Genomic DNA, 15611 nt, shown 5'->3' with positions numbered 1-15611 from the left:
ATATAGATGTGAATTGTAAAGAAGTTGTAAAGAAACTACCTCATATTCTAAGGGACTCCTGGCATTGCTTGGAAGTCATAAAGGAACATTTGACGTATATTAACAAGGACACCATTATGGTCACAATTGATATAGTCAATTTATTTTTAGTGATACCACATGATCTTGGCCTGAAAATGTTTGAGGCAAGTTTAGAGACCTATAGTGATTTACATACGGTCAAGTGAAGACTGTTAATAGAAATGATGGAAATGGTATTAACAAACAATTATTTCCAACTAGAAGGTGAATTCTTTAGGCAACGTTCAGGTGTGGCCATGGGAGCAAAATGTGCACCTATTTACGCTAACTTAGTTTTAGCAAACTGGGAGACACAAAAAATATTTACAAGCAGCTTCTGGTCTAAAATAACACTGTACCTTAGGTTTCTAGATGATATAATAATTTTTTGGAAGGGAAAGGAAGAAGAGGTTTTGGAATTTGTGGCATTCTTGGAGAATACCACTCCTTTTTTAAGATTTACGTTCAATATTCACAAAGACAGCTGTGAATATTTGGATATTCAGTTGCAGAGAAAAGAAGAAAATATAGAGTCAAATATATATAGGAAGAAAACCTACTCTAACTCGTTTTTGCATTTTAACAGTTATCACCCGTACTTCCAAAAAAGGAACTTAGTGAAGGGACAAATGGTAAGACTGTCTAGGATCATAAGCAATGAGATGGTTTACAAAAATGAGATAGATAAACTCATTGATATGTTCTTAGACAGAGGCTACCCAAAATTTTTATTAACTGAAATAAAAAATGAAGTTGAGGTTAAAAGGAAAGACAATTTTAAACCTATTTTGAGGTATGGAAGTTCAACAAATATAAGTGAAAAAACTAATAATACGAGTAAAACAGGAGCATTACTATTACCATTTAACATTAACACAAGTATAATTATTAACACGGTAAAAGAAACATGGGAAAAGGTATTCAATAACAAACTGGACATTACGAACATCATAGGTAACAGTCCCAGTATTGTATTTAGTAGTGGGAAAAATTTAAAAGAATACTTTGAGAGTGACCGACAATATAAGAATTCAAGAATGAAAAAATGTGGTTTATGTAGAACCTGTAAATTTATTAATGATGGTCCCTATGTAATGGTGCAAAACTTTAACAGATATATTAGATGTCCAGGTCATGCTAACTGTAACACTAAGATGGTAGTATATTTAGCAATGTGCTTATCATGTCCTGCCTACTATGTAGGTAAAACAATAAGGAAATTAAAAGAGCGTATAATGGAACATAATAGAGACATTAAAAACAAGAAGGTAACAAGTTCCTTATACTTGCACAGTACAAAATGCCTGGATTTTAAAAGGTTTATATTTTTTATAATTGATAGGATTCCGGAGAACATTAACAAGGAAGGAGATGTGAACAACCTATTGGAAACAAAGGAATGTTTATGGCAACTCAGGCTTAATGCCAGTAATACGCCTGGTATCAATGAACATATTTCCATTTCTAGTATTTTAAAGAACAAATCATATTGTATTTAATATGTTTTTTTATAACAAGTAAACAGAACAAAGAATACATGTATATATTAATAATAATAGATAACACTATAATCAAATACATACAAAATATTTTAATTCATTTAATATTTAATATTTAACATTTTATTCATACATATAAAGAACTGTACAAGTTAGAAATACGATTGAACACATTAATTGTTAGTATAAGAAGTTTTTAGTATTATACATTTTAAATAGATATATTTATGGAACATTATTTAATTTATTATTAATTGTAAACTAGGTTATATTTATGAATCAGGGCTGGTGTAGATGAAGTTATACATAGGAAGTTTTTAAACAGAAGTATTATTATTATAATTACATGTTTATATGTACATTTTTTCCTGAGAAATATTATTGGTTTGTATTTAATGTGAGGCGTTGTGTTGCTAATTTAATTCAATTTAATTAAATGGATTAATGTAACAAAAGTAACAGGAAAAGTATTAATTGATTTTGAATCACAATTTAATTGAACTAGATATGTGATTGGTTGAAGAGAGATTCGAATTGTATAAAAATGAAATGGTTTTTAAAAGTTTTTTACTCTGATGAAACCCACGGACTGGCTGGGTGAAAGCGCTAAGTGTGTTATAATAAATTTTGCAAAACGGTGATATCAGTCTACGGATTACTTTTATTTCTTCATTATTAGTCTTTTGTTGTGTTCCTATTTTTCGTTAACATGGATATGCAATTTCCAAATGTCTTTGTGGTCAACTTGTTAGATTAGGCATTCTAAGGCAATGAAGCAATTGTCTCATATTCTCAGACAACCAATTAGTCGTTAAAGAAACTAACATGGTACATGAGAGATGTAAATACACAACTTCATTGGAGGCAAAATTCTTGCATACAAACAAGGTTGTTAGGAATACCCACACTACTTCCATCAGACGCATGCACACACACACACACACACACACACACACACACACACACACACATACGCACACTCTTCTGATGAGGCGCTTAAAAGAAACCTTCCCAAATTTCAAGGACCTCCAAAGCTACCTAATGGCAACCCTGCTCCTAAGCAATCACTAAAGCACACACCAAAAGCAAAACCAAACATCTCACATAATCATACACCCACTGGTCGTCCAAGAGCAAAGCCCATAAGGTAAGCTTATGCTATACCTAATACTCTTGTCATTGGGGACTCCATTGTGTGACACACACATGCCCCACTCACCAGGTTAGACAAGGAGAAGATTATGATTAGTTGCTTATCTGGAGCCAGGCTATGCAGTATCATGCACACACACACTCAAATTACTGCACCTCAGGTACCATTATGAGTCTGTCATAGTTCATGTGGGTGAAAATGACCTGAGTCGTATCTCACTGGACTGTATGAAAAGAGACGTAATGGGTTTGTCGGAATATGTGTCACAGATAGGTATAAACCTTGCATTGAGCAGCATTCTACCTTCACCAAGGATGATGCCACAGTATGAACATAAAATGATTGATTTTAATAATTTGCTTAGTTTCTGGTGTCGCTTCAGGAGGATGCAATATCTGTCATCATGGGAGGACATGGTCAAAAGACCACTTTGCTTTGCCAAGGATGGGCTGCACTTGTGCCCTCTAGGTTTTTAATATTGGCAAAACCTTTATCAACCCCCTTACTGCCTTTTTTAAGGCAATACCAACATAGTGAAAAAGTTTACAAGCAACCTTAAAGTGTTACTGCTCGGTACTTGAAGCCTAAACAAAAACCTCCACACCCTTCAAGTCCTTTTCACTCTAGAGAATGCAGACATCTGTACCGTGACCAAGACTTGGTTTAAAGCCATAGAAAGTACTCTAGCAGTGCAAGCCTACAGGGCCTTCCACACATTTAGACCAACACCAGCACGGACTGGGGCCTTGATCTATGTTAGCAACAAAAATACCTCCAGGTTGGTTAAACAGGATGGTACCTTGGAGCTCATCTATTTACGAGTCACCATAGATAAGGTCCCTCACCATGTAATGGCTAGCTGCAGGTCACCTTCTATGCCCCTAGGGTCTCTTGACTCTTACCTAAACCTACTAGAGGTGCTAACCATCCAACCAAGCACTCCATTCATGGATGACTTTAACTACCCCTCTATAGACTTGGGAGTGTACACTGCCTCAAACTCACAGGCACAATGTTTCTTGAACTTTATTCATACACACAACCTGGAAAAGACCATGCATGCTCCAGCCAGAGGATCACAAATACTGGATCTGGTACTCATCAACATGAGAGAGCATTTGTTTAGTCACATCCTCACTAGTGAAGTCGGATTACAAAGCTGTCTTATTTGAAGTAAAAATCAATCCAGAAAATTCATCTAAACCAATAACAGTTAGGAACTATTCAAAGGCAAACTACATCCTGTTAAGCGACAGCTTATCAAAATTCAAGGCTCCCCCTTAACCCTGAGACCACAGCTACCTATGCAGAATTATTCACAGAGTCCCTATACAAACATCTAGATGGCTATGTCACAGCTGCTGTACCTAACAGAAATAAACCCAAGAACCCCACTGGTGGAATCCTCACCTAAACGGGTATATATTAAAAGAAGAAAACTTGCCAAAATCAGGAAAAGCAACTGCCTTAAAGACAGGTGCTGCCTTATACAACTAAACAAGAAAGTAAGAGGTTTAATAAAGTCTAACAAGGCCAACTATGAAGTCAGGCTAGCCTTGCAGGCTAAGGACAGTTAGAAAACCTTCTTCAGCTATGTCTAGAACCTTAGAAGTAACACACAGCATTGTGATGAACTGGTGGTGAATGGTACCACCTTCACCAGTCAGGGTGACATAGCAAATCCATTGGATAAATTCAGATCAGACATTACCCCCTGCTTCACCAGGTGAAATCCTATCTAACGTACTTCCCCCAGCTATCAGCAGAGGGAGCAGGTGCTGACAGCACTCACTAAAGCCAAGAACACCACCTTCATAGGTCACAACAACATCCCCAGTTGCCCCCTGAACAATCTAAACATTAACTATCAGGACCACTTAAGGCACTCTTCAACTTCAGCCTTGAAACAGGCTATGTTCCAAGTGAATGGAGGATCACAACAGCCATTCAACTCCACAAGAGCAGGCCATCAACTGACCCAGGGATCTACAGACACATCAGTCTAACGAACCTAATACTGTATGTAAAGCCATAAATGAAATATCATGGAAATGATAAAAAAGACATTGGCAACCTACAGACACTGGACCCATCCCAATTTAGGTTTGTTAAGGGAGGGTCATGCCTACGTAACCTGATAGACTTCACAAGGGTACAACAGTGCATACTGTGTACCATGACCTAGTTAAGGCATTCAATACAATACCCCTCTCGGGCATTAGTGACAAGCTGTCTGAACTAGACATAAATTCTTACATAGCTCACTAGGTTGCCGTCTGGCTCACAGACAGGGTGCAAGAAGTCAGAATTGCTGAGACCACCTCCACCAGGAGACTAATTACCAGTGGATTACCCCAGGGCTCCATGTTGGGCCTGTTCCTTTTAGCCTTGACTTCCAAGAAGTAGATGCCAAACATTCAAGTGCTCTGGCTCACCAAGTTCACATATGACTGTAAATAGGCAGCTATTATAGATTCCCCCTTAGACGACATCTTGCAAGCGGGTTTAACACCAACAAATGACTGGTGTCAAAGCCATAACTACAACTTGGTGCCAAAAAATACATTATAATATCCATCCAACATACTCCCTTAGCCTCCACTGATAAACCATTGCAGGATGTTGCTAATAACTTTAATAATTTCTTCACTGAGACTATCCAGGCCCTAGCCAGTCAACTACCTAGGTGTTCCTCTAACTTACAGTTTCCCATTCCCAGTACCCAATTCTCGTTTAGCCTCCTTCCAGTCTCTACATCCATTATCTGTTCCCTAATCAAAAAACTAAAACCCCATAACCCCATCTGCTGATCATCTCCCTGCTGAGTACCTGCAAAAAGCTACAAACATCATAGCATATCCCATTTCCATTCTAATCAACTGTAGCATATCAGAAGCTACAGTCCCCTCACTGTGGAAAACTTTTCATGTCATACCTGTCCATAAAGGTGGTAGCTCCACTGATCTCTCCAATTATAGGCTTATAGCTGTCTTATCACCACTAGCTAAAATTTGGAAAAGTGCATCCATAAGCAGCTTTTGCACTATCTAATCCAGAACCATCTATTGACAAAATCTCAGCATGGCTTTTGACAACATCATAGTACCACCACAGCCCTTCTGACCTTCTCTGATTCTGTTAAGTATAACAGAAACAACAATAGACCATCCTCAGCCCTTTTTCTAGATATCTCAAAGTCTATTGATATGGTTAACCACCAACTACTTATTTCCACCTTGAAAGCAATTTCCTTAGACAATCATTCTATCCGGTGGTTCCAATCATATCTCTGCAATAGACAACAAGCCTTCCTATGGCAAAATAAACTGTCCATCCTCCTTCCCAATACCCTTGGAGTCCCCCAGGGATCTATTCTGGGTCCTCTTTTGTTTTCCATTTTTATCAATGACCTCCATTTGGCCATTCCAAATGCTAATTGCATTCAGTACTCGGATAACTCTACTTTAATCTGCTCAGCCACCTCCCAACCAGTATTGCAGACACTAACCCAAAATGCCTTTAATATAGTCGAAAACTGGCTTTCTGAGCGTTGACTAATTTTAAATCCAAACAAAACTAAGCTCCTACTTTTCTGTCCCACCCAAAGATCCTCTGCTTTACTCTTCTCTATAAAATCAAATAATGGTATCACAGTATCTCCTGATGTGTGCACAAAACTTCTCGGAGATTTGGTTGATAACAGTCTCAAATTCGATAAGTTTGTCAACCAAACTATTAAAACCATTCACAAAAAACTTGGTACATTATATAGGATTAAACCTTTTCTTACCCCACCTGCTAGAATAGCCATAGCCCATTCTCATCTACTCTCTACCCTTTTCTTTGCCTCCCCTCTACTTACCAACTTAAACAAATGTGATCTTAATAAACTCTCCACCTGTTATAACCACATAGCTAGATTTGCCACTGGTATGCCTTACAGAACACATCATTGTCAGCACCTAAACTATCTGGGCTGGCTAGAGTTGCCCAGCCTATTAAAGTACAACCAGCTAATAATGGCTCACAAAGTACTTAACCAACCAGACAATATTCCTGCTCTTTATAATATTATCTACCCCCAATGTAACTTTACACCACTTCGCTCATCTAATAGACTGGTAGTCCAAATTGTTAAATCCAAAAACATTGCTGGTGACTCTGTTTGCCAATTCTGTTGGTAAAACTTGGAAGTCTCTGCCTGATGACATCACTTGAGAAACCTCCCTAACACAATTTACGAAAAGTCTCAAGCAGTATCTTAATAAACATTGACTATGCTCTTGCTCTAAACCTGACTAAATTTTTGGAATACCTGTGAAATTATGCTATGTAATGTGTTTTTATTAAGTTTGCTATATCTCAGTTCTTTGACTGTATAACTCAAATGTCTCTACTGCGCTTGTAATCTTCAATTGTATATTTTTTGTTATGCTTATTCTTGTAACTACCTTTGGAGATTTTCTCCCCGGGCCTCTGTTGAAAATGGACATGTATCCAGTCCAATTTTCCTGGTTAACAAATGTAAAATAAAATAAATAATGCCCTTTAGGAAACTGTTAACTCCAGTTAATTACTCCGTTGATAAACCCCCCTTAAGAGTCAACCCAGTGGTAAAGGATCTGGGAGTATATGTAGACACCTATCTGGCCTTTAACACATATTTAAGATTATAAAATCATTCTGCATCACCCAGGTTATTGCATCCAGGTCCAGGGAAATTATAGTACTGCTCTACTTGGCTCTTATCAGACCTGCCATTGAATGCAGTGCCCTGTTTGGCATGTACCTAACCAGGCACTTGCAACAGATGGAATGCCCACAAAGGTTTCTCACCAAGAGAATTCAGGGCATGAGTATCCTGTCTGATCGCCTAAATTCTCCGTCCCTAATTTCCATCTCCTACAGGCTGCTGAGTGGATCTTTGCTAGACCTAGCCGTGATGGATCTATTACGTGTGCAAAAAAAAAATGGCACCAGAAACACTAGATCTAGAGATCTGAACTTCGCTTGTGACATAAACAGAACATGCTGGAGATTGAGAGATGTGTCCCAAAGGATCCCTGTACTATGGAATAGGCTTCCCATCCATGTAAAACAGTTCACCCCTCGCCCTATTTAAACAAAACCTTGACAATGCATAGGAAATTGTAAATTTGCCCCAAGTCTGGCCCCCCCATGTACCTTATGGATAGAGGCCATAAAAAAAAAAAAATATATATATATATATATATATATATATATATATATATATATATATATATTATCCTAACACCCCCCATGCTTAGTTACCTCCCTACTAACACGCCCCCGTATAGACACCCGTATTACTCTGGACCCAAATGGCTTGGGGTGTGCAGTTAGGCCTGTAAGGGCCTTACTGGTTGTTAGCCTAGTATAACACTAGATTTTGCAGCAACTACTTCTGTGGTCTGTAATTTACAAATAATTTAGATTTTGTAGGATGTTATTACTTATTCGTTCAAAAACTTCACTGGCAGGACATTATATGGAGCATTTTTCCCCGGGCCTCCGCTGAAAACAGGCTCTGTGGAATCTAGTCGGGCATTCCCGGTCAACAAATGTTAAATAAATAAATAAAATAAAATAAATAAATATTTAGTACGGCAAATAAAATGTTTGTATTTATTATGCTTCTTTACTTTAATGTAGTAAGGAATGGATCATTGATTTATTTGTGCATCTTTTTAATACATGTGTGTAATTGTTGGCAAAACAGATATGAATGAATGGGTAGTTTACTAGTTTTCAACAAAACCTGCTTTTCGAGCGGCCAGCAATGGGTTTACTGATTATTCAGATATGAAAGTAATGTTGCAGGTGTCCTTTGGTTTGCAGCTTTTGTGTAAAGCTGAATGAAACGGTATTTTTTTTTTCTTTTAAATGAATGATGATCAAAGGAGGCAGTCTGATTGATGGTGATGCTATTTGTGGGTGGGTTCAGGCGCTGCGGACCGATTTTGCTATCCCTGCACTGCAGATGTTCGTTAAACAAAATGAAACACTACGGTGATGTATGTTTGGCTTTTAATTTTCGTCGCTTTCTGCAGTTTGCAAATTCTTTCTAATGGCTGACGCAATTCCTGTATTTCTAAAAACATCATGCCTGCTGAGCTGAACGAGATGCCTGAGCAGAATAAAGTATGCTGTCTGTATGTCGCAGGGCTAATGTGAAGCAGGAAGATACTGCAGGGCCTCAGACTGTCGTGGTCCAACCCTTTGGTTCTTTCCAATGAAGCGTGACCATCATAGCTGTTGACAAATGAGGCAGGACAGGATAAATGCCCCTACTTCCAAGCGGGCCAACAAGTTCCTAAAGAGGCAAAATGATGGCGGCGTGGGTAACATCATCACCAGTGTTTTAAAGAAAAGAAACTGCATCTCCCGTTCAGCACCTCGACTGCTTTGCACTTTGGAACCAGGTGAAGTTTAGAATATGACAGTCACAGTTGGCTTCGGGGCTTTAATTTCTCACTGGTAGTCAAAATTTTCCTTCTTTCTCCCTAAGGCGGAAGGGGTTAGGACCATGTATTGGTAAGAAGCAAGCGCCTTTTTGTGTGTTTGTTTCTACACAGTCGTATGTGCCTAATGTGAGGAGTGATGTGGTGGACTTAACTGACTTCAGTGTTTGGTGTAGAATACTTCGTTTTGTCACTCCAGAACCTCAGTGACTGTTGCTTCCTGCTCCCACAGGAAGAGAGAGAGGATATGGTGCATCTTGCAGGATAAGGGATGTACCATCCAGAGGGTTTGATTATGGAAAGGCAAAAATTGCCATAAACGAACCCACGGACGCTGAATTGTAGCCAAAGAAATAGAATATCAAAGTAAAGTTATGTAGAATTTACTTTTTTTCCTAATGAGGGTAGTTCACACAAGTGTTGTGTGTTACACTTAGTGACGTTGTGAGGCAAATGGCTGCTGTCAGCACCCTCTTTGTTTCCGGCTATTAGAGATGTATAACATAATTTAACCTTTGGTAGGTGTCTGACAGCGCTGTTTTGTATTTTCTTCAGTGTTTATCATTAATAACCTCAATGCCCAAGACTTGCAAAGTATAATTTTAATATAATATTATACATTTAAGTAGTTGAATTTTTTTTGTGTTTGTGCTGTATCATAACGCTCCTTTTTAATTTGGGCGGGAGCACGTAGTTTAATACAGTCTAGGTATGTGTTAGTTAACTGAACTGCGTTGTTAACCTGCACTATTGCGGCTGTATTTGCTTTAGCGGAACTTCTAGCTTATCTTTTTCAGTACTGCTAAAATGAACAGCTCCATCATTTAAATATCACTGAAGGCTTCTCGTTCTTGAGTTACAAATTTGTTCAGGGGATTTCGTAGTTATTCCTTATTCCACCCACAACCCCTTCTTCTCAGTTTTGCACACGGGGTTGGGGTGTAACTTCAACAGTGACAATCCTCTGAAGCCAAGGTTTGGCTTACCCTGCCGCAGCAGTTCTTCCACACCACACACACCCGCGGCCAATTTAGAATGTCCAGTCCACGGAATGTGGGAGGAAACCGGAGAACAGAGGAACCCCATGCGAACACAGGGAGGACATGCAAATTCCGCACACAAGGCACCTATAGTAAACATTAATTTCTAGCATACTTCAAAATTAAAAAAAAAGTCAGTATTGGTCTAAACTGAGGAAGGGCACATAATGCTCTAGTGATTTGCATATTTTACCATGGCAAAGATTGCCCAGTCCAGTTAAATCCTTGGAAATAGATTTTTTGCCACACTGTAAAATTTCCAAAGCTTACTTGTCAACTACAGTGTTGAAGCCATTACTGGATAGGTGGTATTTTTGAAAACATATTTAAAAAAGTAAAACAAAAAAAAATACACTGTCACATGCAGTGTCATGCTTCTGATACCAATTTCATCCAAACATGTGTATGTCTCAAACATATTTGTCGTAGCCGTAATGTAAATTTCAGTCCGCTGTCAGGTTTTGCACAATCTTGTCACTTAGAGGCATGCATGAAAACATCAGTTAGGTCAGGAGTTGCAGTATTACAGAAACACGATTCACATCACTTACGTTTAAGAAGTTAATTTGAAATGGTTATTTAAAAAGGTAAAATTAACTTTCTTGAAAATGACTTCAGAAGCATAATCACATATGGCATCTGTGGAGAAAGGTAATTTGGGGTTTAATTTGTGTGCCTACACATTATCTGTGGACAGTAATGGTCAGTTTCTCATTTGTTCCCCATTGCTTTGAATAGTTCATTATGAAGATGTGCAACACTGTGTAGTTTGTTTTGTATAAGCAGGTTGAATATGATATTGAGATTTTTGGAACCTTTGCCCTGTTGCCTTCTATATACTGTTGTAATGTCAAGTGACTTTGTGGACTGTTATAGTTTGCTTTTATAAAAGGTGCAGTGGACTTGAAATCTGTTACATAAATAAAAGAGGGTGACAGGGCTCCTTGACAACCTCTCTTTAGTAACTACAACCTGATTGCAACACTTTTCCTCTTTGTCCAGTTGTACCCAGTGCTCATCTTTATGGACATTGTTTTGCACATTTCTGTACAGTATTGTCATATTTACAACGTCAGTGAGTTTCTTATTTCTTGTTCTTTCATTAAACATATTTATTGGTTTGATTTTAATATTCTGTTGTGTTCTAAGGACATGGTACAGATGCAAGAGGAGGAGGTATTATGTATCATAACTTTGTTATTAAGATATGCATACCTGTTAAATTACCAAACTTGCAACTTTAAAATACATCATTATGTTTGTGTATATTAATTTTGGTTATTCGTTTGTAAATTAACAAAAAATAATCTTTTTCTGCTCCTAGGGATTGACACAAAACTGAAGTTTACACTTGAGCCATCACTAGGCAAAAGTGGGTTTCAGCAGGTAAGCAGTTTATTTATTTGGTTGAGTGAAGTAATTTGATTGGAAAAGAGTTTTTTGAACATGTTTAGAGTTAAAAGATCTTTATTCTAGCAACCTCATAGCTATGGCATCAAGGCAGTAGCCCACTTTCCAGAAGGCCTTCGTTTTTCTTTTCTTTTTTTTTTTTTTATCTTTCCTCCACTTCTGTTTAACACATAATGTTTCACTAAGTTTTCAGTTGAACTATGACAAATGTATTCAAGGGCTGTGCATGTGGTGTTGGCAGTTTTGCTTCCTGTGAGGATATAATGCTGAGGTGATAGGGAGTTTTTTTATACATTACTGTATATATATTCAATACACTTGAACCAGCACCTGTCAAAAGCGGGTATCAGCAGGTAAGCAGCTTATTTAGCTTTTTTTTTCATTCCAATAGCTGCCATTATTCAATAGTTCTGTACCTTAATTTGTAAATTAGAAGTAAGAGCTTTGCTGGTCAAAAAGCATTTCTTATGTAGTGGTAATGAAGCTGTAAATCATGGACGGATAGTAACATATTCCAGTTAAGTATTTTGTTAACCTTGTGCTCACATCTGCTTATGTGCCTATGCCCCACACAATAAAAGGTACTTCACTGTTTATTGTGAAAAAAAAATTATCTGTATTTTACTACTAACTAAAACTCTGTAGTTGTCTGTCTGTTTAGTAAATTGCTGTCTTCTTTATCGTAATTTTGCTGCCATTGTGGTTCTTGTACTATAGAGGAAATACAGAATAGTGTTTTCAATTGTATGTTCATCTTTACATTATGTCACTGTTTCTTGTTTAGGTCATAAGAGAAGCATGAGATTGAGCTAATGTTTTGGATGTAGAGAAATGCATTGGTTAGAGTTTCTTGATATTGCAATGTTTTCATTGGTTCTTATCATGATTTAGAATTTTCGTGTGCATGTAGCTGCATACATACAAGTTGTGCTTAACTGTAGTAGTTTCAGGGAGGTACTACAATGGGTTAGGACTTGTTAATGCAGATGTACATATGATAGTGTTGTGCAGTTTTGTAGGCAAAAGTTGTCAGTTATGTATATTTGTGGCTGTGAGAAGGTCCCAAAGACTTTGTATTTGTACAGCCAAAAATGTATGTACGTTTTTCAGTCTGCTTAAGTTGGTTATGCTGCCAGATATTTTCTTCCCAAGTGTTTGATGTTTTATTGGAGAAAGTGTGTATGTGATGATGATGGATAGTGGTACCAGAGGTCACACAAAGCAAGTGCCTTTGCTGAGATTAGGGTTTCATTTTAAGTATTACATTGATTAGCTGTGACTGAAATGAATTTTGTGACTGTATATTAAGGATTGTAGAATTACTGACGCAGTAGAGTTTTTGTAACTCCAGAAGGAAATGTACATTGTAATTGTCATGGATTTTTGTGTGCATTAGGGTCCTGTGCTTTCTAAGTAAAATTCATGCTGTGATCTGAGAATTGGAACATTTGTCATCGTAGGTCATTGTAGCTAGAAATAAGCATGCACATGTGGCAGAGTGAAGCCACAAATACTTACAGAAATGATACATCAGTGATATTGCATTCATAACAGCAGAACATTTTTAGCTGCTGCATACTTTTCTGGAAAATGTTCAGTAATGATGCAGATGTTGCACTTAACACCCTTTAATATTGCAAAGGGCAGTAGTACAACCAAGAGAACTGAATAGATGAGTTTATTAAAAGTGTTTCTTTTTACAGTCAGTGTGTTGTAATAGGACTAAGCCTCCACTAAGACCCTGTTACACTCTCTGTTGGTGGGTTCTCCCTGATCCACTGCAGTCATGGTACACCCTGATGATGTGTCCCTCCATGGGGAGGAGTCTCTTTTTCCACAGAAAAAAGCTTCTTGGGTTTTGGATTTTGAATCAGGCCATTGTATGGAAGACAACTGTGAGCCAAAAAGGCCATCATACTGCTGCCTGCTAGAGTACTAGCTAGCTTTTTCTTTTTTGCTTTATGATCCTGTCCCCTTTTTGACATGCTGGTGATATGGATGGAGTTGGTGTGTCATTAGGCACTGTAAAGCAGCTGTTCCCACCTCCACAATAAGCACCTAAAAGTCCCTGCCCCTCACGCTGTTTATCTTGCTTTGCATCAGCTCCCATTTTCCACCAGAAGATGAAATGGACATATCACAAGCGCTTTTTCTTACCCTGTCTTTGGGAGACAGCATGCGTGACATATGAGAAGGCAAAGCCTCATTGGTCTTGTCTCACTCCATATCACCTGCTTCTGGACTTTAAGAGCAAGTGTGATATTTTGGATTTTATCATGATTGGTTAAGGTTGGTGATTGCTGAGTTGCCTTTATAGGATCATTGTATGTTTTTAGTTTTTGTTGGATCAGTTTACCACATTTCTGAACTACAGGTGCAGTCTGGGAATAGTTTTATTAGCAGACACTGCAGACTTGGTGTCTGAACATGTTTCCCTTTTTAGTCTGTTTCTCCTTTCTAAATGGTCATGCAGCCTTAAAGTCACTATATTTAAGAAAGGGAGTTTTAGACCCTCCTTTGGAGTACTCCTTCTGATACTATTTCACATGAAGTTGGTGCGCTCCATGTTATAAGTCCAGCTGAGGTAATCAGGTGCATTACTGAAAGACAAGATTGTGTTACACAGCAGTAGAGTCACACCAACTGTGAAACTAATGTTCTCAAGTTGGAGTAGAATTATAGTGAGAAAGGTGGGACAGAAAAACAAACAAGTCCAGCAGTAGTAAATGAAACAGATAATGTAGCTGTGAAAGACATTTAAGACTGTACATAGTAAGGGCAGCAGAATAGAAAGGAACAAGCTGTAGAAGCTGAAACATTTAACAGAGAAGGTAGAGAGAGAAGACAACAGTCAATGATATTGCTCATAAGCTCTGTAATGGTTAAATAATAAGTATATTGTTCATCAGATACTTTATAAAAACAGATTTAGAGTGTGCCACATAGGGGAATGTGTAAGAAAAGCAAGAAGGAAATTCACCAAATTAACCCCCCCCCCCCCCCCCCGAAATGAAACTTGCAGAACTAATGCAAAAACGGTTGTAAATAAGTTGTGGCTTTAAATGTCAACAAGGTGTACAGACTGACAGTGATTATTTATGTTCAGTGAACCAGGTCATATTTATTTAGCCAAATACAGGCATGGGCACGCTGAAAACACTTTCTTAGTCTTACTGGTGAGATTGTCTGAAATGCCTTAAAGCAGTACACTGCAGCCGAATTAATTATGCATGGCACTTGTCTGGGATGAAAAAAGACAAAATGCTACGAACATGTACTGCACCTGTGTACGAGCACTGGATTTTTTCCATGTCTCTATTGTTGAAAGACCTACAGTCTTAGCCTGGAAGGAAATTTCATGTTGACTTTGTTTAAAAAGATGGTTTCATTGTGACTTCAACACTAGGCATTTCACAGAACAAGCATTTGTAAATTTGAAAGAGTACAGCAGAGTACAGCAGAAATATATTAAGGGCATCCATGGATGTGAAAATAAGTTATTAAGACTAATATATCTGCACTTGTACAGTGTCTTGTAGAGATATTTAAGAGGAGAATCTTATTCATGTATATAGGACATCTACCTCAGGGAATGTTTGGGGTTATCAAAAAGTTGCAGAGAGTCGTCAGACAACCTATGAAGAAGTTTCTGTAGGCATGAGAAATGTACTGTTTGGTTCACTGAGAGAGCAGCTGATGCATGGAATAGACTATAAAATTACATTAAAACAAGCACTAGTTTAGATATTTTAAGAGCAGCCTGGACACGTATTATGAGAACAATTGTTTGAGTGTAGTGGCAGGGTAGAAGGACATTAATGCCCATGCTTAAAATGTTTGCATGTCTGTATGTATGTACAACAAGAGAAGGAAAATGAGTCTTGGATGTTATAATCTGCATATTAAAAATCTAGTGAGAAAAATTAAACATTAACTGTGAATGATCTATATTGCTAAATAGGATGTT

At 37.8% G+C, this 15611-nt stretch overlaps 1 protein-coding gene across 4 annotated transcripts in view; it reads left to right on the top strand.

The window, feature by feature from the left end:
* Positions 1 to 15611, top strand: part of TBC1D30 (TBC1 domain family member 30) — a 1459252-nt gene that overhangs the window by 379758 nt on the left and 1063883 nt on the right. For 2 of the 4 annotated variants that reach the window (XM_044088056.1, XM_044088057.1), the window contains exon 3: positions 11559 to 11620. In XM_044088056.1, the coding sequence (XP_043943991.1) occupies positions 11559 to 11620 (62 nt within the window). Of the gene's footprint in view, positions 1 to 8658; positions 9156 to 11558; positions 11621 to 15611 lie in introns of those variants that run through there. The other 2 variants (XM_044088058.1, XM_044088059.1) reach the window with 2 other exon arrangements.

The sequence above is a fragment of the Protopterus annectens genome, chromosome 11.part0, assembly GCF_019279795.1.
Source record: "Protopterus annectens isolate FY-2018-M chromosome 11.part0, PAN1.0, whole genome shotgun sequence".
In the NCBI taxonomy this organism is placed as follows: Eukaryota; Metazoa; Chordata; order Ceratodontiformes; family Protopteridae; genus Protopterus; species Protopterus annectens.
The sequence above is the reverse complement of the archived record's forward strand: the minus strand, read 5'-3'. Positions and strand labels throughout refer to the sequence as shown.